Below are 23,957 nucleotides of genomic sequence, written 5' to 3'. Positions count from 1 at the left end.
TTGAAGTTCTTTATGTATTCTGGATATTAAACTCATTAAATATATAACTTGCAAATATTTTCTCCCATAGGTTACCTTTTATTCTGTCGATTATTTCTTTTAATGTATAGAAGTTTAAGTTTAATACAGTCTCATCTATTTTTGCTTTCATTACCTATGCTTTGTTAATTCCAAGAAATCATTGCCAAATCCAATGTCCTGAAGCTTTACTCCTATGTTTTCTTGAAGTTTTATAGTTTTAGGTCTTATGTTTAGGCCTTTAATTCATTTGCATAATATAAGTTCATTTTAATATATACGTAGGTAAAGATTCAACTTCATCCTTTTGCAACAGGATATCAATTTTCCTAGCACCATTTGTGGAAGAGACTGTCCTTTTTCCATTGCGTAGTCTCAAAGATCATTTGGCCAAATATATAAGGGTTTGTTTCTGAGCTCTCTATTCTGTTTCATTGGTCTGTATATCATTTTATGCCAGTACCACAGCAACTTAATTATTGTTGCTTTGTAGTATGTTTTGAAATCAGAGAATGAGGTCTCTAACTTTGTTTTTTTCTGGGCTATATGAATTTAAGATGATTTTTTTTCATATTTCTGAAAAAAATGCCATTGAGGTATTCATAGGAATTGCAATGAATCTGTAGATTGCTTTGAATGGTACAGATGTTTTAACAATACTAATTTTTCCAATCCATGAGCATGGGATGTCTTATTTATTCTGTATCTTTAATTTCTTTTGTTAATGTTTTGTAGTTTTTTAAATATATTTCTTTATAAAATAATAAACTGTATGGTGTTCTCTCATATGAATATATCATAATTGATTTAAGTATGCTTTCTAGGGACATTTAGTAAGTCTCTAATTTTTTCATATTGAAAAAAGGAACAGCAATATTTGTGGCTAAGTCTTTGTTCATACTCAATGCTATTTTCTTGCTGTAGTTCCTAGAGACTAATGAAAGTGTAAATTAATGATTAATATGTAAATATATCCATGGTTTTATATTATAAACTTCTTGCCAACTATACCATCTTAATGCAAAAGGAAAGCTAAAATGAAGATTTAGAGAAAATGACATTTAGTGTTAGAACTACTCAAATGGAAAATTATTTTTAAAGGCCTAATGAGAGTTATTTTTATTCCTACTAGAGAAGCTTAGGATCTGGTGCCAACATGAAATAAATTCTTTATTTCTATTAAAGGAAACATTTGTGGATTAGAGGAATGAAAGAGACTGTAAATACTGAAAAGATAAAGCTGACAAATCCTAGATGTCTGAGGAGGTATGAGAGAAGTATAAACATAGATGCTGTCAACATTCAAATACGGAGTTAATAGCAGCCATACAAAAATCAACACAAAGGTTACAAAGAAAGTTGCTAAGTAATTAGCATAAATTCACAAAGCTTAAATACACATTATATAGCACAAAGCTTCATATAATAAGAATCCAGGAATTCTCATTCCAAGAAGAAAATAGGCAAAGCAAATAACAGGTGATGCACAAAAAGGAATTCGTTGTTGCTTTTGTATTTGTAATACATGCTAATATAAATTTTGAAATTATTCCTAATGGTCTATCAGTTTTTCTGTGTGAGTACATGTTTTACTACACAGTTTTGTTCCTTGTTGTTCATATTCTGTGTAGAGAAAAGAACTAGGGCATATTTTTGAGAATTATTAGAACATGAGAATAGTCTATATCTTTTATTATAAACATTTTCTTAGATAATCCTAATATTATGAATAGATAGTGCAGAATCAAAGAACTAAACATACTAATGATGCTTAATCTTTACCTGAGCCTTGATTTCTCCTTTCCATAAGCAGCATATTGTGAACAGATTCGATTTGACATAATGGTGAGAAGTGATAAATGTTTAATCTGGAGTCTCTAGAAAATAAATTAGAGACTCTCGTTAGATGGTTAAGATCCATTGAAAGCAGTGTGTAGGAATGGCATAAAGAGATTAAATATCATGAACTTTTTGATTATTACAAAACTGAATTCTGACCAAAGAAATGTATTGCTATTTCTTTTTCAGAGGTAGTGGTTTGTTTGTTTTCTCAATTTATAAAATGCAAAAGAGGCACATTAGAAACTTTTACTGATTCCAGAATCTGAACTTCTAGGAATAACATTAATGAAAGGGAGAAAGAGCTATGTAATAAATGATACCTACCTCTTTCAAAAAGCATACGGTTGGGCTTGATGAGGTACAGCAGGACCCTACCATAGAAAGATAACTCTTGGTGTAACCGACTAAAAGTGGCAGAGGAGCTTGACCATAATTTATGGAATATTCATACATAAATCTAGGGGAGGAAAATACCATCAGTCAAAACATTTGTAGGAAACAAAATCTAATTTTTCATAAGTATGTTGATAGAGAAAGGATGCATATTAAGTTAGTTTATAGTTTTAATATCTAAAAATCACTATTTACAGAAAGAGTTATAATGCCAGTCACTTTTAATCATTTTCATTAAACAAAAATAAATTATTTCCTAAATTCTCATGCAGGCTGCTTGAGAGGAAGCATTATTTGTCCCTTTATTAACTTAGTGTCTCAGGTACATGGCCCACAGTAGCTGCTTATTAATATTGATTAAACTAATTAAAATAAATGTAATTAATGGGTTTACCTTTCCTTATCTATCTTAGTTTACTGTTTCAGACAATTGTTATGTGTAGGTTTGCTCATTTGTTGAAATCTTTTTAACTTTTAGGAGCATAAGCCCCTATGGGCTTAAAAGAGACTCTAAAATTTTGGGCAAAATTCTCTCTGAAAACTTACAGGGATGGGCAAGTCAATCAATTATTGTAAAATTGTGACCTAATTTCAGCCAGTTTAAATAACATTGCTTTTGATTTTTTGTATATATATTTTCAATTATTATTGATTTCCCTCCATTTTTTCCCCCATTTTTGATGAGCTAAGGCTAACATAAAGAATAAATATATAATCTGGCATCTTATTAATGTTAAACAATGAGAAGGTCAAAATAATTTGTTCACTTATATAATACATGTGTAATATCACAACTGTTTCTGGGGTTGTATTGGTGGAGTAAAGAAAACCTTTCTTATGTGTTGCTGACAATTAAGTATTAAAAATGTGCACAGCAATAAAATTCTATCAGATGGATTTTGCAAAAATCTCTAGCTTAAGAGGAGTCACTTTACTGCTGTCGAATATTTGAAAATATGTCATGAGATCAGGTGATCCAAGTAGTTCTGCTTCAGAGAATAGGATGAGTTGAGTGGAAGTCTAGGAAAGTTGTTTTCAACTCTGTCTGAAAAAGGCGTTTATAATAATTGCCACTGACAGAAGGACTGCCTTGGGTGACTGTCAAGTCCTTGTTACTAGAAGTGGTCCAAGAGGCTGTAGAAGAGGTGTTTGTATAAAGTAGGGGTTAGATTAGATACATTTCTGAGATTTTATGCCCTAATGTTCTACTTCTTATGAAAGCAGCTTACTGGTTAGCAAATCCCTTGGGATCTTTCCTGAACGCCTCACAGATTTCATCATTAGTTGGCTCTACATAGGTAGGAAATTCTTGTGGCTGGTGCTTCAGGGAAGCCATACAGAGTTTCCTTTCGAGGCCCTCTTGGGTACAGCACTCAGGAGTTCCTGGGTGGACTGGGAATGGAGCATCACTTTCACAGGACTTAGCAGACAGTGCTGAGGTCTAGAATGAGAGAAGAAAAACAAGCAAACTCCTAAGTTTACAAGCTTGCAGCTCTCCATTTAGTGTAATGTCTTAAGTTTTAAAATTCTCATTGGTATCAAACTATTTATCCCAAAGGCTTCATGAGATAATCTGTCAACATGGTAAATTGCATAATCATAGTTATAGGCATAAACAAGGTCTTATTTATTTTAATTAATGACTTTCTTCAGAGGAGAACAAAAATAGAACCTTCATTAGTAAGTGGACTATGTTTAATTGCAGCCATTAAAAGCTTTATCCTATAGCCCAGTGTTTCTTCATGGGGATATTAATGTCTCTGAGGATAAGGGAGGTCATTTCAAAAAACTCTGATATGATCTTCTACCCGTTCTTTTTTTTTTTTTTTTTTTTTTTTTTTGCTGCAAATGCCCAATGAGAACAAGGACCTCCCTCTCCCCTTTCCCCCTCCCTTTATTACATAATCAGACTCTTAATTCTTGACCACTTCAGTCTTTTACATTGATTTGCATTCTCCTATCCAATTGTTCTTGAGCCTGATTTTGTATCAGAATCTCTCATAGCATGTATAAAATAGAAATGCCTAGGCTGCACAATACAGAAATTCTGATTCAATAGGTCAAAGATGAAACATGACGATTTGTTTTTCCCAAAACTCCAAAACTTATCTAATATGTAGCATAAGTTGAAAACCACTAATACAACTTAATCTATTGCCTCAGCACTGATACACGTGGACTGAGTAAGCCCAAAGTAAGTGTACAAACAACACAATTGTCACAACAAAAGGTTCTCTTGGGAAAGAATTTGAAATAAAAATATAGACTAGAAATAGTCATCATGGAAAAATTGTTTTACATGGGAAAAATATTTTGACATTCTTACTCTTATTTTACATGTTAGTTATCTAACATTTAAGGAAAAATTTCTAAAAATCTTCCTATCAATGAAGAAAAGCAACATGATAAATTAAATTTGTAAACCAAAAAACATCTTGTCTCCCACATTTACCTTTGCCAGACTCTCAGGAATCTTAGAATTCTATCTCTCTTTTTAGTTAATCTCCGTTTCCTTTCCATTTCTTTCTCTGATAATTTTCCCATTTCTCCTGTTTTATTCCTTTCTTTCAAATAAAGATGTTTAAAAAGAAAAAGTGTCGACATGTTATAAAAAAAAACTGCTTTGAACTAGCAGGAGGAGGAGGAAGGTGATGTGCAAAAAATGTGTGTCAATTCTGTTCTTTTGTGATCTGTTATTACAGTCCTATACTTAATCAATGGATGGGTTAGCAAATATATAAAATAATAGATTCTGTTATTTTTATCATGGTAGTTTGATGCTTGTTTTAAGAAGGTCAGGTATAAAATGGCAGTTTTATGAACTTGGATGATGGGAGAATATAAAATTGTTAGAAAGTAGATGAGAATCAGAGAAAGCAATTAACAAATGAGAGTAATTGTTGCCTAGAACATATTCTAGTCAGATCTTCAGAGCATTCTTTCTGCAGGCTAATAGCTGTAGGCTCAAAACAGGAAATACTTGTCTGTAGAGGTCTCTGTCAAGATGCATTTAAAAGTCATTTGCATCAGGCCTGATGACTACATTACTAAATGTCTAGAACCACCTGTCATTTCACTTTTTCCTGCTACATTTAAGTCTATATTTTGAACCTTGTCATTGCAGCATTTTAATTTCTGCATACTTCAGGGGTGAAAACACAGAACCGAGTAGTGTGCATATGTAGGGAAATTTTTGAACCTCAAATTAGCTTGAGACCAACACTAAATTGTTCTGTGGCTGTCAGTACCAGACTTGGGAAGGCTTTTAAGATACACAAATTACATTTGAATTATTTTAAAAGGTTTATGAGTCAGTATATGCACCAATTTTCTCATTTGAGCCAGTAGGACTAATGGGCAAAATTAATTATGCTAGAAAACATCTGGCTCATATTCCTCCAAAATTGGACGAGGTTGAGTTGCCGTCTAGGATTTCCCCAAAGATGGCATAAAGGCCTATCTGGGTTTCCTTCTGTGGACCACAAGACAGGCTAGGCCACATAAACCTACCCTGTTGTCATAGCAGTCAGGGTCAGCCTCTTCAGCACAGCAGGCTTCTGTCAAGGAGACAACTTCCTTCACAAGATGACTGACCTGCTCAAATGTGCCGCTCGGAAATTTTCTGCTGTATAGGACCATTGATCTGAGGAGAAGTATAAAGTCAATATGTTAAATAGAATTAAATATTTTCCACATGTTCACGTTAAAATATAAAATCTGTTCAGTGTTTTAAAGAAATATTTCACTCATTTTCTTGACTAATGAAAAGAATATGAAGTTGCCTTTTAAAATCAGTTTTTGTCATACATAAATTTACCTTGTAAAGCAGAAATTAGACTTGAGGCTGATTTGATGGAACCCTCGTGTGTTTCCCTCTCTTGAGCCTCTCCAAATAAACCTGTTCTGTACCTCGTTGCCTTTGCCAGTCTTAGAATGTATTGAATTTTAATTTACCTTTGAAAACTATGCTTACTTATTCTCTTTTAACTCATTACTAAATGCACTGATGGATTCTTAGACCATAGTAACAATAGTTCAGCTGGAATATTTGGATGTCCTCCATTTGCCTGACATCTCGGCCCACATTGACCCTGGTCTCTGTCCTCTTAATCTTAGCAGAGATCAGTTCAGACCTTAATGCTGAATTGAATTTACCTCAAATGCAGTTTCATTCACGGTCAGGTAACCAAGAGAGTGAGTAAATACCTCATACTTACAAAGATGCAAAGTCATCTTTTCCCAGATTGGAGAGTTCCTTGCAAACTTTATCCTTCTCATAATCTCGGCCTAGGAACCAAAAATGGAAATTTTGTATCTATTTCCTTTTAATAAATGTTACATTAACTGCACATTTAAAGGAGTGCTTCACGTGACCTATGCATAGTGAAATGGGCATTTTCTCACTATCTATATACAATTTCATTTTTCGATGACTTTATAGCTGTTTTGTCAAAATGAATCAGAATTTCGATGTAAGCTATAGACTCTAACAGACAGCAGAAAAAAGTGAATCAAGTAGATAAGTCAAATGGTGTATGCCAACTAGTGAATCAGAACCTTTTGATATGGCAATTATTCTTAGATCCTATCTTTATAATAATGCTAAAGTTGGACATTTTATTCCTCCTTTCTTTATATCAGTTTTACCTAAGGTCTTGAAAGAAACAAGAACAGAAAAGAAATGGAGAGTATGTCTAATTCCAAAGTGAAGAGCTGGCGCCACTAATGTAGGACCTTAAAGGAGGTGTGTGAGAGTGTTGCCACCCTTACGCCATTACCCACCCCCACACTCCGTAAGGGAAAGCTAGGAATTCAGCGGAGGAAAAATATGAAAATTAGGCAAAATATTTTTTGGAGAAAGTTGTGTCGCGGTGGGTTTGGAGGAATGGTGAGCATGCTTAGTTTCACTTAACATGTAGTGACAGGGCTTCACAGAAGACATTCAGACCTCGATAGGTGACACATGGAGTGTGGGGGACAAGGACAGAGATTTCTAGATTTCTCAAACTAGAGAGATCTAAAGAGTGAGGGGGCTTATTCAGTGGCCTGGGGGCAACAAAAGAGAGGGCTGTGAGTGGGAAACTGTGCTGTGGCTTGCGGACCAGATGTAGAAAAAGCAGGAGAGCGAGCTGGCCTGATGATGTTTTAAATATTCCCCTTCTCCGTTCTCACTCCCCCTAAAAAAAGAGGGCTGTCTAGAGGGCTGTGGGCTGCCAACAGTGGGACACCTCTGTACAAAGGCAGACAGTTTGAAAATCAGAGGGCCAAAGGAAAGTTTTAAGGTGCCAGGTGGGTGTGAAAGATCCCCAGGCATAATGGAGAAGAGACCTCTAAAGAAGCTACGAAGAGAAAATGTCAGCACGGAGCATCCCCCATAGCCGGAGGAAACTGCATAGTTCACAAGCTGCCCACTGCACAAGTTTTTTCACCTCTCCTTCCCTGTGTTTGATGAGCCAAAAGCAGCCTAGCAAATGAGAGGAAGGAGAGGCAAGTAGGCAGAGAAAGAGAAAAGTATACATGCCTTCCTTTCTCACCACAGGCAATGGCACTGAAACCAATAGCTTCAACTTCAAGCAAACTTACAAAGTTTTAACTACTGAACACAAGCTGTTAATCCCATGACTATTATGAAGTAGTTATTTCAACATTTAAAAGACCAGAGGACCTTTTATTTGAGAGTGAACAGAAAAATCATAGAAAAAAATCATAGAACCTATTCAGAGTTAGTTTGTACAGGAGAAGATGAATTTTCTATTGTTGGTGAAATCTACTTGTTCAACACACCTATTAAAGATATAATGGGGGCAGACACGTGGAAGGTAGTCAAAGTTTTTTTCCTCCGATATGTCATTTATGCAAATAAGTCTAAGAAATTTTCTAATCCTTTATGATGCTATAGCTTTTTTAAAAAAATGTAAGAAGTATATCATTGGTTTAGTTTCTTTTCTAAAAGTAGTATTAACTTTTAGTAACTTCCTAGCTTCAAATATTAGACAATCCATCTCAGGTGATGATAATCGTAACTTAGTAACTTCCTAGCTTCAAATATTAGACAATCCATCTCAGGTGATGATAATTCCTTTTTATCCCCCAAATACCCTCATCTCCCTAATAGTACCATGGAAGAATGGCTATACATAAGCCAGGGTAGAATTTTTTGTTTTATGGTTTGGAGTGAAGGGTGGGTGGGGGTGGTTGAATACAGGCTAGGGAAGATTTTCTTTTTACAAAGATTCTCTTTAGGATTTATTAGATTTAATAGTGAAATGCCTAATACTGGCATAAGTTGCCCATAGAGGAAGCTGTGGCATTCTGTATCTTTCAGGTGGACAACTCAAAGTATATTACTGAGGTGAGAAGAGTTGGAATTGAGGGACAAAGTCATTTGTTAAGTAACATTTTATAATAAGGGACCTACTCAAACACTATCAAAATCACATAGAAGAAGTCACATGTTCAAATCTCCCATTATCTTGGAAACAAGGACAAACTCAGGATTGATAAAGCTAATATTCAATGGAGTACAAAAAGCTGTTACATCTGAGAACCTTCACATCTAGGACACTTTCTGGAATTTATTGACTCATTTACAAAGCTGTATATTGTCACAATTTCAAAAGGTCAAAATAGGGCAGAAAATTTCTATTAATCATTAATGGTATTCTGTGGGACTGGCGATTAGGACACAGAGGGCAAGCATTTAAGGTAGATTTGTCCTCCTGTAATAAAAAGGTGTAGCATTAGGGTGTTAATAGAATTGCTTTATATTGCTCCTAAAATAGAGCTAGGAAAAATAGCTGGCAGTGGATTTTGGTTCATTATGAAAACTTTACTATAACTATGTCTAATAACCGAAATGATGAACAACTTCTTGAAGTGAGTTTGTTTCATCACTGAAAATATTCAAATGGAGTGTAATCATATATATTTAAGATTCCTGATTTTAGTACAAGATTGTATCCTTTTAATTTTTAAGATAACTTTCAAAGAATTATAAAATAATTCCTTTTAAAAGTAGTTAAACTGTATGGAATCTTTTCCCCCCTAAGCTTACTGTTTTTTTTTTTCTTTTTAAAATAGTTTTAATGAAGATGTCTTTCTCTTTTTAATGCATAGGAGCTAACTTTAATAAAACCTGTCTGTGAAACTGCAGAGATTATTTTTGTAAATACTTTTTATATTGACCACTCAATAACATTCAAAGAAAAGGGCTGTATTTAATGGAGCAGCACTGGTGAACTTTTTTGAAATATTTTGTTTCTAGCCTTCCAGGTTTAGATTTCTCCCTTCACCAAAAATGTAATTTTCATTCAGTGTGTTACAAGAATGTGTGAGTACATGTGAATGTAGTGTAAATGGCCACTACAGATTATCCCTTGTTAAATAGCTTTAAGTAAACCAACTACTTGTGTTTGCACAGAAGTACATTAGAATCCACAGGTGTTATACACTGCTTTAGTTAGAATGCAAAATTATTAGAGAAAAGTGGAAAACTAGATTGATTACACAAGACAAAATGGTTATGGAACCATTTTTGTAGAATATACAGATGTCAAAATATAAGGTACACCTGAAAAATTATGTAATTGTATTAACCAATGTTACCCTAATAAACTTAATTTTTAAAAAGTTAATACATATGTTAGAGTAAAACTGCTTTTACAAAACTGACCTGTAGAGGAAGCTGTTGTACCATGTATCCTTTAGGTAGACTACTCAAAATATGTTTCCGATTACAAAATTCACTTATTTATCCACAGAGGATATACAGCTTATAAGCCTAGGCAAATATGTTAATAATTTTCTCATCTTCCAAAAAACAACAAATATTGAAGATAATTTGCAATATGGTTTTTACAAATTGCATTCTCCTTCCATGGAGTACTGCTTAATAAATGTTTTTTCCATACTAGTCGAACCACTTTGATTTATATAATTAAATTCTATCTTGAATGAATTGCAAATGACATACTCTGTTCTTTAATGTGCCATGTGGTTATAAGAAAGGCAATCTGGACTTTGACATGCCCCCAGTAAATATTACATAATCTAAGTGACACTGGTGAAATCTTGTTCACACAGTGACCTCTTGGCACTAAATATTTACACATTTCATTAGCAGAACTCTGGCTTTTTAAAAAAATAGCATGTCTCATTTCTATCTGTATTGTGAAACATTCTGGGAAGTCACGTCTAATTCTGAACTTTTGTTTTGAAAACAAATTTAATTTACTTTTGGGAAATCTTTAGTGTTCTCTCAACACAGCTGAGAATAAATATTCATTCATATATGAAACATAGATGTTTTGAAGACGAATTCTGTGCTGAGCACTGAATTCAGTATTAAGTATACAATGGAAAGCAAAATAGAAACATCCCTACCCTCATGGAATTTTCAATCTGGTGGGAACAGACAATAAGATACTCACTGTCTTGGTACAGATTTTACTAAAAGCATATTTTAAATGCTTTAACTATTATTATAATCTTTCTCTAAAACCAATTTGGTCACCTAGAGAAGCCGTTTGTATACCAGGAGCAATCGATGGACCCTAAATAACACTGAATTGCATACATGCTTATATAGAATGCTAGGAACTGTCTTAAATTGCTATTTTCCTCTTGTGTTCTGAAGAATCGTGGGGTTTCATGGCTCTGTTGGGCATTTTATATTTTTGCAATTTATTCCTTTGGCACTTTTATTTCTATTCTATGCTAACAGGTTCATCTGTGTCAGAAAGGTCAGTATATTCATTTTGCTTAAAAAAAAAACTTTGCATTTTAAGAATATAGTTTGTAATGCTTAGGCTAGATATTGGTGACTTCAAAACAGTGGTTATACTTGATAAATTAAACATTGCTGGGCTAGTTTAGGAAGCTGACCTGATTATTTGAGCTAAAGAAAATGATATATCACTGTCGATGGAGAAATGTCAGTTGAATTAACATTTATTTTATTTTCAGGCTTTAAAAAAATTTCATTTCTATGAATATTTTAAAATCATTATATATGTAAAGCATTAATCTGGATTTTCATATTAATATTGATATATGCAGGCAGGAGTGCAATTTTCTGAGTTTGAATTGATGGAAAGAAATTCAATCCTCTCAATACTAAATGTAGAGCTCTACATTACATCTATAGATTAACCTAGAGGAAATTAAAGGCACCAGTTGAGATGCTGTCAGTGGAACAAGTGAAGCTTTGTTTCAAATCTTGAAAATTCAAAAACAGTAGAAGACATAGAATTGATGAGTCAGTTGCCCAGAAACTATAGTTGCAATAGAGGTGGACTGATAGTCACTCAAACTAATGTCTGGGTTCACCACGGCTGGTAGACTATATAGATGCTACACTCACCAAGGTCCGAAAGGAGGCATTCTTTCTTCATGCATCTCATTGCACCTCCCCTTTTCTTCATAGATTGGCTACCTTGTCACCTGCAAATGTTTTTGCAGGGGTGAAAATAGGAACAAGTTTCCCCCTCTTGCCTTTGAATGGGTGAGGGTGATGTCCCCTACATTCTTACTTGGAAACTTAGGATGCATTGCAGGGCTTAGTTTTTAAAGCAGTATAAGAATAATATCATGATAATGCTTCACACTGAGTGCCAGTAATCTGGCAGGTAATGTTTCAAATATTTTAAATATTATCTCCTACAATCATTAAAATCCTATGAGATTTGTAGTTAGCACAGTTTACCTCCTTGTGTAAGTATAAATTGTTTCTATGAAAAATGTTAACATTCAAATAGTCAAACAACATTAATTTTTGAGCATATTTTATCTGCAAGTTTGAGAATTATTCTTGAAATTTAGTCATATTCTGTTTATTGTACTGATTTTTTATTATTTCTGCCCTCGTGAAGTCTTAATTTATAACTACCATCCCTGGCAAAGTTCATTCTTCTCCATATTCTGCCCCCATTCCCTTTTTTAAAAAACAAGCTTGCAAGTTTTGTTAAACCTTTCAAATAGAAAGGTGAACAGATTGGCTGAAAGTCTCAGTCCAGTGTTTTGGACTTTGTATAGATGATCTTACAGTGTTACTCTCTAGGCATTTGCTCATCTTAGAAAGGACAATACTAATCATGTTCTGTTTAAGCAAAACTGTCTTATTTTCTATGAAAGTTCTTTCAATACAAAGATTATGTTGTTAGGTCTTGAGTACCTGGCACAATTCTGAACAGACTCGAGTATTCAAAAAGCCAGTTCACTAAGCATTTATTATGAAATCTGAGAAAGTATCATCTAATAATAGCAAAGCCATATTGTCATATTATATTCCTTTGAGCTGATACAGAAGTGGTGATGATTCTGCTTCATTAGCTAGCCATGCACTCTATCTATTGATTAAAATAATTCAGAAAATATTGGACACGAATAATTTTCTTTCATTGTTTCCTATCCATATATCTTAATGGCTATAAAGTGATGCATAATTTCTATTTATACAGTTAATCCAATGACAAGGCTATATTAAACATATTTATCACTATCTGTCTCCATCAACATACATGGTTTTTGTCAAACAGATCTTTTGAGCCATTTAAATACATTTTTAAGTCCAACAGATGACCATACATGGCATTATTTTATATATGGAAAATTCCTTTTCAAAGGTTGGTGATCACTCTTTTTTATTATAAAAACTATTTGTATAAACTTCTTACAAGGCCATAATTATATAATATATAATTGTTATGCTAAAGTGCTAACAACATTTTTCCCCCTTAATGGAATATAAATTTCTAATTATTAAATTTCTGTGAGAAATCGAAGACTCATTATAGAAGAGTATCCAAGGCACTGAGGATAGCAAATTCAAATACCCTTAGGATCTAGGAATTGTGTAACTTAACACTTGATCCAGGTGACAAAAGGAAAATCCTGTGTTCCATGGTTCTAGTCAAAAGGAGGCAGCCGTAATTCAGCTCCAACTCATTGTTGCCATGTGAAAATTTGACCCTATTGCCGCATCTTCTCATGCTTCTAGAAAAGCTGGAAACCTGGAATTTTATGTGAAGTCTTCAGATTTTAAAATGTTAATAATGTCAAATTAAACCTTAAAGGCACTTTTCCGATCCAAACCATAAGCCCAAAGAAAACACACATGGGAGGCCACATTTTATCGTGATTTAGGGAAGAGATTCTAGATCCAGACCACACAGATTTGAATCCCTGCTAATAGACCAAGGGCAAATTCCTTATCCTTTCTGTTTCTCCTTGGTCTTCTCATTTGTAAAATGGAGACAATTGTATCTCATAGGATTGTCGTAGTGGTTATATTAGTTAATATATATAAAATACTCAGAACAGGACTGACTCCTCTACATAAACAGCATATACTTGTCAGCTATTAGTTAAATCAAGTTGCTTTGTGATTATCGTCATACATATGCGTGAGACAGCTTTCTGTTGACCATATACCAAGAGTCAGGTACCATACCAAAGAAAACTTTAAAGCCATCAATACTTAAGGAAAGGAATTCTGAGAGTAGAGGTAAGTATACAACATAATAGTGATCACTGACACAGGAGAGATTGCAATAAAGCATTATGAAATTTTAGAATGCAGGAGGGCTTTGAGAGAGCATCATGAAAGGAACTATTACTTGAAGTGGACCACGAATGACAGGTAGAATTTTAACAGGAGTTAAAGAAATTTTAAGTGGAGAGGACAACATGAAAATATACCTGAATTTGGAAAATCAATTCATATCTAGAGAATAATGAGTAGTCCAACAAAGCATCTGGAGTATGGGGACTTAAACACAGAAAGACTTGATAGTAAAAGTGTTACTTATTTTTTTAAGAGTATGGGTTATCTGTTGACATATGTTCCTGTAGTGGAATGACCAATTCAGCAGTATTTAAGGAATAGTAATCTTAAATTTAAGATAAATAGTACCTTCTTCATAAGGCTGTTCTATGAAACATGTTAATTATATAAAAATGCTTAGCACATCTCATGCCTAACATGTATAAATACTCAATGAATATTAGCAATTCTTACAGTAAAATCCAGTGATAATATATAGTATCAGATTTTACATAACTTTGTAATATGGATATGTGATTCCCCCTTGTCCTTCTCTCAGGGGATGGCTAAATTATTTCTGGTCAGAGGAATGTGGACTAGAAGGTAAAAAATGAAAAAATCCCAGGAAGCAGGGAAGTTAATTAACATGAACCCTGTTCATCTCCTGGCCAACTATCTTGGAGCTGGCCAATAAAATGGTAGTCCATCAGCAGTAGGAGGCTTTGGCTCAGTGCTCCTTTATTTCAGGAAGATCCAGCCATATTACATTTCTATTGCTGCTGTAAGAAACTATCACAATTTTAGTGGCTTAAACAATACAAATTTTAGTACCTTAAAGTTCCATCGGATAGTCTGAAACAGGTCTCAGTAGGCTAAAGTAAGTGTGTCAGCAGAGCTGTGTTCCTCCTGAGGGCTCTGGGGGAGAATGCATTTCTTTGCCTTTTCTAGCTTTTAGAGGTGGCCTACATTTCTTGGCTGTAGGCCCCCTTCCTCCATCATCTAAACCAACAATTTTAATCTTTTTGTGCCCCCCTCTCTTTTTAAATAACCTTTTCCTCTTTTGCTTCTCTTTTCTACCTTAAAGACCCTTGTGATTACATTGACTTACCCAGATAGTTCTGATTATTTTTCCACTTTAAGGTTAGCCAATTAGCAAACTTTCTTCCACCTGCAACCTTAATTCTTCTTTGCGATATAACTTAACCTATTCATTTATGGGCATTAGGATGTGAATAGTTTTGGTGGGCCCTTGTTCTGCCAACCACACTCTCATTATTTAAGCCCGAAACCACATCCACCATCAGGTGACTCTGAACATAGACTAGGATAGGAGTGGATTTGGATCAGATGTCCCGATTCCTGGAATTCTACCAGCTAGCAACACATGCTCAATCCCATCATTTCATTAACCTCACAGTAGTAATCCTGATTTTTTAATGTAATCAATTCATTTTGGATTTCATTCATTGTATCATGACAAGTTTTATATTGCATTTTAATAATATGAATTGATTAGGCAAGGAAAGGGAGGTAGAGATTTGGTTGGGAAGGCATTAGAGTAGCCAAGTGAAAGAGCACAAAGGCCTGGATAAAGACAGTGTTTAGAAATTAAGTGGAAACAGTAGGTTTGAGAGGTGGTGTTCACAGGTCTGGAGAACCAGGCCTATGCAAGAGATAAAGGGGAGACAAAAGGAATACTAAGGAGGCTTTTACAGTAGAATGTTTCCTATAAGGCTGATCTATTTTAAGGCTGAAATTTATAGAATGTGGAAACGATTGAATATGGATAATAAAGAAAGCCAAGAAAGCTCTACAGGATTGAAGATAAATCATTCAGGTATGATGGTGCCAGGAAAATAGGGAAGTTAGAAGACAGAACTAATTTCATGGGAGAGGACTAAACTGGCATTTGGACCAGTTATGGGTCATTCATAGTAGAAAGCATGAGTTTTATTTAGGTGTTAGTGCCTAGTATTTCTATTTTCTACTTGGTCTTAGATCAGTTAAAAATTTTATTTGCGGTATCTCAAAGGCAATAATGAAGTGATAGCTTTGTCTTTGTAAACCCAATTAATTGGCATGAAATTCTGATTCTGCCAGAATTCTACATTTTACTTTTTATATTTTAATTCATTACAATGAACAAATGAACAGCTGGTGATAAGGTAAAGTGATGGGTGCTAAAAAAAAAAATAAAGCATGGTTAAGAAACAGAGGAAAATGGAATGGTAGGTGCTATTTGAGATAGATTAGTCAATGAAGCTTTCTCTATACATGAACCTGGAGCAAACATCAGAAGGAGATGAGGAAGGGAGCTCTGTGGCTATTGGGGATCAGTGTTCTAAGAGGATGGAAGAGCTAGTACAAAGCCCTGAGGTGCAGAGTACATAGAGTACGGGACAGTGTGGAGATCTGCGGTAGATGCAGCGGGGTGAATGGGGGGATGGGAGAAGGATAGGAGAAAGAAGGGTCTCAGTGGTAGAATAAAGAAGTTAGGTGACCATAGATACTGGAGGAGAGGATAATCATTTCCTTTTTAGGATTTTTTCATTTCCTTCCTACATAGATTAATCTTGTGGTCTTTGAAAGAATGTGCACCCTGATCTCTATACCACACATGTGATGGTGAGTGTGCAGCAGGCATTGTACCTCACAATAATGACGTGTGGTATTGCTCCTGTTGTCCAGGAAGGTTAATATTGCTTTCAATGGTGTAGTTAGCTTCAGCTCATTTTTCTTTCTCCTCTTGGCTAATCCTCTTTCATGCTTTTACTCTGGCTTCTTTGTAAACTTGGATCAGACCATGCTTGTTCCTACCTCAGGATTTTTGCACCTGTGTTCCTTCTGGTTGAAATTCACTTCTAGATATTCACATGGATGTATTTTTATCATGTAGTTTTCATATTCTATGCCACTTTCTCAATAATAATTATGTAGGTTTTGTGGAAAGTTTATAAAGTTATTTGGGAAAATAGGATATCTACTTATCCTTAGTTACTTCTCTCTGGAATTCTGTACAACTGTGTTCCTGAATCAAACTTAGGACTACTTTGTTTTTCAAGTGTTTGCTGATGAAGGGACAGGCAATTTGTAGAAAAGAGAAACAGTGATTCAGTGGTGGTTTGGAAAATTGGGATAACCCACATTGTCTAGGGCTATTTTGACAGGCAAGTGGAGGAAAGAAAAAACTAGCTCATCTGCCAACCCAAAGGGGACTTTCTTGCTGTTGGATATTTAGAAAAATATGTATTCTGAGAAGTGCTTAAAGCAAAAATGAGAATATTCATAGCAAATATCCTGTTCTTGCCAATAGCTCTTAACAACTACAATGGTTTATTTCCTGTTAGCATTATTGCTTTGGTAATTATATAGCTGCGTCAGCAATCTTTGCCTTCATTGCTTTTTGGGGGGAAGCAAGATGGGGGAAGAGACCTTGTAGATTAGTGCTACATCTGTGTCAGTCTTGGAAAAAGAAGCCAAGCGAAGTCAACTGGCAAACACTGCCTTTTTGCCTTTCAAAGGGTAGCTAAAGTAAGTGTTTTCTTATGACATCACCTAGAATTAGCATAGTTGGTAAGCCCTTCTCTCCCCAGATGCACTGAAGGCCTTGTGAACTGGATCCCCAAGGCCGTTTGATGGAAGAGGACCGGCCTAATTGAAGCCGATGGTCATGTTGAGTGACAGCAGTATCCATTTCAGAACTGAAGTTTTCCAAAGAATACTTCCATGGGGTATAGGCATCTTAGGGAAAAGCCAATATGTTTGGAAATATTTAAAAATATATTGTATGTCTCAGGAATATCATCAGACCTAGGGCACCTGGGTAATTTAAAGTTCACTGTGAAGTTTAGACCTTCAAGAGAGCTGACCTGAGGTTTTTAGCATTCATTTCTTCAAAGCCAGAGAATGCCGAAGGATGTCAAACGAGAGGTTGCAAAATTCTCTGCTCTGCAAAGGATACTGTAACTTTGTAGTAGCGAAGCCAATGTACACTTACTGAGTCAGCAGTCCAAAATCATGACTCATGACCCACGTTATGATGTCCACATATGAGTTCAGAACCTAGCCTTTACTGGATCTTGTGTGTTTTGAACATCCTGAACTAAATCTGCTTTAGTGGAATTTTTTAGGTGCATATCTGCTCCAGGAAAACCTTGGGCAAAGGAGTAAGCTTTTAGGATTTCTTGGATCTTGGCCTATTCAGAGGTCTTAAAAGGGATGTAACTTATTTATTTATACCCCAATATATCTCATACTTTGTAGTCTTACATGAAGACTTATAGCTTATTTAAGAATATGTGGGTGAACAATACAAAATTTTAAATAATTTAAATGACAAAAGTAAGATCAAGGAAAAGGGAATGTAAAAAGAATAAGAAAATGTTAGAAGTAAGATTATTTATCTCATAGTTAATACCAATAATTCCTGAGATATACACATTTTCTTCTACTGGTGAAATAGATTATTAATGTGAATACTAATGTAGGACTTGAGTGAGACCATTAACTGACAACACTAAGTGAAAATTAAATTTTCAAAGCAGGATGACTGCAGATTCCCTTAGCAGCATCAAAGAATCATCCAGAAAATAGAATTGAAACTGATAACAAATTATGCAGCTTGGGAACTTTCCATAAAGTTGTATACTTCACATAATTTCAGCTCATACCATTTTGAAAAGTTTTTAAACATTGCTAAAAGAATGATGAAGACATCATTTGAAGAATAATCGTAATAAAAAATAGAGCTCAGTTATCTTTGAATAGTCATGTTTTACAGCTACTGAATTATTTTACATGGGCTATTTTACAAACTACAATGCATTTTCAAATATTACACATACAGAATTCCTTGAAGAGGATCTAAGAAATCTCAGTTGACCTCATACATCATCGATATGGTACATTGTGCTCTCAATGGCAATGAACATTCGAAGTCTGATAAAAAAGCTCAGTGATGGTTCATATGCATTATCTTTTAACAACCAAAAAATTTCTAATTTCAGAACCATTCTCTCCAGGTCTTGGTTATCAAAAATGCAAGAAAAGATAATTGACAAATTATATAGTTTTTTATTTCATGAGATAATCTTGATTTCTTGGCTGTTCTAATTGAATGCTATATACCACATTTGAGCTCAGATGTAATTTTCTTTGATCTTCCCTCTCTCCCCAACATGTTCACCAAGTTTTCTCTTTTTTACCTTTTGTATAATTTTAAAAATAACAAAATTAGACTAGTAAGGTTCTCATAAATGGCCACACCACTGGAAGTTTACCTCTCTCTAGAGCATGCACAAATGCTGCAGCAAGCAGGAGAACCAGGATCCTCTTCATTTTCTTGCCAGCAAGTCCTGCAGCACCCCTGTTTCCTGCAGGCTACCCAGTAAAAAAATGACAGGCCAAAGTAACAAATTCCCTTTTACTAAGTTTCCCAACTGTGAACTAATCAATTATTAATCTCTACACAGAAGCAAGGGTAGTCATCCTTGGCCCACAGAGATAAAATAATATCAATCAAGGCAAACAAACACCCTGGGGAAAAAGCGACAAATCTAGGAGATTTTAATCATTAACCTTGTCAAACTTCAAAAGAATCAGGGTATACATAGATTATTTTTCACTGATGCATTTACTAAAATTTAATGTATTAGTACATTTCTCACCTCTATAGGGTTGTATGTCTTTTTTGGACACTCTCTATTCTCATGTATAAATGGAAACTGAAAGATTTTTCTTTTTCTCTTTCTGTCTCCCTCCATCCCTCCTTTCCTTTATGTTTAAACCTACTATAAATAATAATTATTTTAAAATATTGCTGACTAGGTGTTTTAATTAGGGGAAAAACAAGAGTGAGAAGCCAATTTATCACAATTGCTCTAATCCATAATTTTAATGCTATATAATTTTTGATGGGGTAGTACTTCTTATTTATGGGCTATATTATACTTTTGAAGCTACTGAATATATATATATATACACACACACATAAAAATAACTTTTGAAGCAAGGCATATAATAACCAGAATTATTGACTTGACCCAAATCACAAAAGTTAGTGTTGAATCTTGGACTTACTATATCTAATTTAAAGTTCTTTCTACTAATACTTTACAACTAGTGTATTTTAGGATACCGTAACTTGAGAGCTCACAGTGGCCTTGTGGACCATGGAATCCAACATCTTTATCTTACAGAAGAAGGAACAAAGTCTTAAATAGATTATGGGACATGCCTAGAGAGGCACAGGTAGTTATCATTTGTTGGAGTCAGGGCAGTTCCTATTTTTACATTAGTCCTCTTTTCAGAAAACAGGGTTAGGTAGGGAGGGGTTGGGTATAAAGGCTCTAGAATCAAATCTCTTGTCAGCTTTTATCTGCTACGTAACCTTGGGAAATTATTTTGTCTAAGTCTCATTTTTTTCATGCAAAATGGTAATTCTTAGTAGCTTTGTCACAAGATTGTTATGAGTTTAATTAAGATAATCCCTGTACAGTGTTTACGATAATATCAAACAAATAGTAGCATACATTAACTTTATCCATTAGTCTTATTCTAGTTATTACTGCTTTCTCCACTGGCTTTCCAGATTTACATCTGAGATCATTGGAAATAATGAGACTTGGAACTCAGTGGAAAAATTTAAAGCCAGTTTTAGGTTTAGAATCATCACATTTAAGTGATATAGAATTCTGTTATCAATTTAGTAGCTAAGGATTAACTGCAAGGGCAAATTCCATCAAAATCTCAGAGTGCACTAGCAGTAACATTTTTAGTTAAATCTATGTTGAAAATAACTTGGGTGTTAGGTTAGGAAAGTAGAGTCCAGTTAGGTGGAAAAAGATCACTAAACAAGATCAAAGCAGACCAATGGAAACTCATATGGTAAAGGAGATTAGCAAATCCTGTAAACATTGCTGGAGGAAATATGAGAAAATAGTCTAGTTGTTCAAAGATCAGCTTCCTATTGCAAGCCTAAACTTTTCCTTTGGATAGACTCCTAGTTTACATTGCAAGTTAATTAAAAATGCTTTATTCTTACTTTAAATTATTTGGAAACTCTAGAAGAGTGCCAAAATTTTAAAAATATTTGAGAAACAGAGAACTCAGAGAACTGTTAACATATTGTAGTTAAAAAACTATAAAAGTGTATATGATATATTATCTTAGATAAAAATTAAAACTATAAAGTATCTCAGTCATCTGATGATGATTAATTCATTCAACACACAGCTAATTGTTTCCTATGATTTCACTACAGAGTTTGAGACCAACTCATTCTTTCACTTTTTAAAAAAAATTATAACTTGATCTCTGCTTTTGCAATAACATCTACCACTTTTGTTTAATGATAAACTATGTATAACAAGAATTGCAACATCTCATTTAGGTGTTCTCTTGAGAAATCTCTACACCAGCTGCCAACTGCACTCTCTTGACTGAGTTTATCTTTTCTTAACTGAAAACTGCCACTCACATGCTAGTAGCTAAATACATGAACCTTTTCTCTGCCTTGTTTGTGTAACTCTCCTTAATCTTTCAAATGTTGACTGCTTACATTGATCATAATTGGCCTAAATGAGAAGCCTCATGTTGCAAGGACTACTCTGAGTAAGTCAGGCATGGAGGAAGAAGGGTGAGAAAGACCTTGCCAGATTTTCTGACACTCTGTTACAGCAGTAGTTACAGCAACTCAAATTCATTACAGAAATAGATTTTTTAAAAAATATTCATTAAATATTTAAGCAATGGAATTTTACAGGAGTTGTTTTGCCCTTAGTGAACTGATTAGAAGCAGTCTCTCTCATCTTTTTCTATCTTGCCATTGGCTTCAGAAGAAATTTAGGTTTTTCTCTAAACAAAGTTGTGAGACAAAGCCCATTTTTAGTTCTTTCTGTTATCACATTTTTCTCTTTCTAGCAAGACTCTTTGGAAACTCTTACATTATGATATTGTTATCCTGTATGTAGTGTGTCTTTTTCTCTGATTGCATTCAGGTTATCACTTTACCTTTGATTTTCAGTAATGATCCTCTGTACCTAGTGATGATGTTCTTTTTCATATCTGTCTCTATAAGGTTCATTGAACTTCTTGTATCTTTACATCAATGTTTTTATTCAATTAATTGGGGTGATGTTCCTTAATAAAATTATATAGATTTCAAGTGTACGATTCAGTAATACATCATTTATATATTGCATTATGTGTCCATCGCCCAAAGTTAAATTCCTTCTTTCACTATATGTTTTACTCCCTTCACTCTACCTCCCCCCTTTCCCTCTGGTAACTACTAAACTGGTTTTTGTTGGTCTTGTTCATTTGTTGCTTTCAGTTTTATATCTCACATATAAGTGAAATTATATGGTTATCAAATTTTTCTGTCTGGGTTATTTCGCTTAACGTGATTACCTTGAGGTCTATCTGTGTTGTTGCAAATGGCAGTATTTCATCTTATGGCTGAGTAATATTCCATTATATATATGTACCACATCTTTATCCAATCATCTATCGAAGAACACTTTGATTGTTTCCATGTTTTGGCCACTGTTAATACTGCAATTAATATTGGGGTTCACATAGCCTTATGGATAAATGTTTTCAATTTTGGGGAGTAGATACCCAGAAGAGGGATTGCTGGGTCACATGGTAATTCTACTTTTGATTTTTTGAGCAACCTCCATACTGTTTTTTTATAGTGACCAGCTATTATTTTTGAAGGACTTTTCTGCCCCATTCTCACTTTCTTCTCTTTGGGACTTCAATAATACACAGTCCCGATGGTGTATTTAACTATTTGATATCCTATACTTTTCTAAGTTTCTATTCACTTTCTTTAACCTTTGTTCGCTCTGTTCTTCAGTTCTGATCATTCCTATTCATTAGTTTCAAGTTCATTATTTTTCTATCTCTAATCACATTCAATAAATTCAGCATTCTTCAGTTTGAAAATTTATTTTCTTTTAACAGGTTCTATTTTTGCTGCTGATATTCTGTTTACTCATTAAGACCATGTTTACTTTCATTTCTTCAAAATATTACCCTTTAAATCTTATTAATAAGAGCTTCATTGTATCCTTTGTTTTCTCCATGCTATGTTTGGGCCCTCTCAAAGTTGGCTTATACTGACTTATTTTTATCTGGATTATGGGTAACATTTTTTCTGTTCTTTGCATATGTAGTAAATTTTTTTCCACTGTAAACTGGACTAGCAATGTGAAAACAACTTAATATTTTACATGGTTTAATTTTTTTAAATTTTATATAACATAAGTTATTTCCACATTATTTTTCTCTTTTTTGATATTCCAGAGTTTAGTACTATTCAGACATCCTTTTGATTGAATTAATTGAAAAGCAATTAAATTGCTAACTAGTTCAGTCAGACCATTACCTGGAATACTCAAATGTATGAGAAAGATATAAAGGGAACTGAGTAACACAGTTTTATGTTATACCTAAACTCTAATTTGGTTGTAATGAAAGAAAATTATCCTCATTCCATTTCTAATCTAGTTTCTTAAGAAAAAAGGAATCTCTGGTTATCTATTAGAAAGTTCACTTCTAATTTTTACTTCAAATATGGAGACTTCACACAGAAGGTTAATGTATGATCAAGATGATGGATAACTTCACATAATTCTCCCTTTTTTGCTTTATTCAAGTCACTGCCATGTGAATTCCGTATGAGGATGCACTCTGAAAAAGGAGTCCAGTTAAATATAAAAGAATGGAGTGCAATGCAACCAGTGGCTATTTCTGTTATTCTAGTTACCTTTCTTTTTTCTTTTTTGGTCATCATTCTTCAGATATCTGGGACTCTACTGCATTCTCACAAAGAAAGTTTTGTGTCATAGTTCTTTAAAAAATGTCTTTTGACAATACGAATGGATAGAAATGAGTATTAAAACCACCTACAATATTATATTTTAATACTGCTTCATAGTTTATATTTACTGTCCTATACTTATTCATTTGCTCTGGATAGCAATTTATGCATTGATAGGTGGAACATTATAAATTTTACAAATAAGGAAGCTGAGGCTCAGAGTATCAACGGTACTTGAAATTCTTTGAGGTTAGAATACAGAATCTGACTTCAAGATCAGAAATATTTCTCATTAATTGGATTTGTCCAGATCATCACCATTGGTAGCTAAGGTAG

The 23,957-nt window shown here is 34.1% G+C and overlaps 2 protein-coding genes across 2 annotated transcripts in view; one reads left to right on the top strand and one right to left on the bottom strand.

Moving 5' to 3' along the window:
- The window catches only part of GC (GC vitamin D binding protein), a 37,446-nt gene extending 18,240 nt beyond the window's left edge, over positions 1-19,206 (bottom strand). Inside the window, exons 1-6 of the mRNA XM_016132938.2 lie at positions 19,075-19,206; positions 6,471-6,540; positions 5,764-5,896; positions 3,483-3,694; positions 2,185-2,317; positions 1,801-1,895 (exon numbers count right to left, since the gene is read on the bottom strand). Of these exons, the coding sequence (XP_015988424.2) occupies positions 1,801-1,895; positions 2,185-2,317; positions 3,483-3,694; positions 5,764-5,896; positions 6,471-6,540; positions 19,075-19,132 (701 nt within the window). The 5' untranslated portion in view covers positions 19,133-19,206. The remainder of the gene's footprint in view (positions 1-1,800; positions 1,896-2,184; positions 2,318-3,482; positions 3,695-5,763; positions 5,897-6,470; positions 6,541-19,074) is intronic.
- Positions 1-23,957, top strand: part of NPFFR2 (neuropeptide FF receptor 2) — a 215,687-nt gene that overhangs the window by 20,635 nt on the left and 171,095 nt on the right. The window lies entirely within an intron of this gene.

Source organism: Rousettus aegyptiacus, unplaced genomic scaffold, assembly GCF_014176215.1.
Source record: "Rousettus aegyptiacus isolate mRouAeg1 unplaced genomic scaffold, mRouAeg1.p scaffold_m13_p_10, whole genome shotgun sequence".
In the NCBI taxonomy this organism is placed as follows: domain Eukaryota; kingdom Metazoa; phylum Chordata; class Mammalia; order Chiroptera; family Pteropodidae; genus Rousettus; species Rousettus aegyptiacus.
This window is presented reverse-complemented; position numbering and strand designations above follow the sequence as displayed.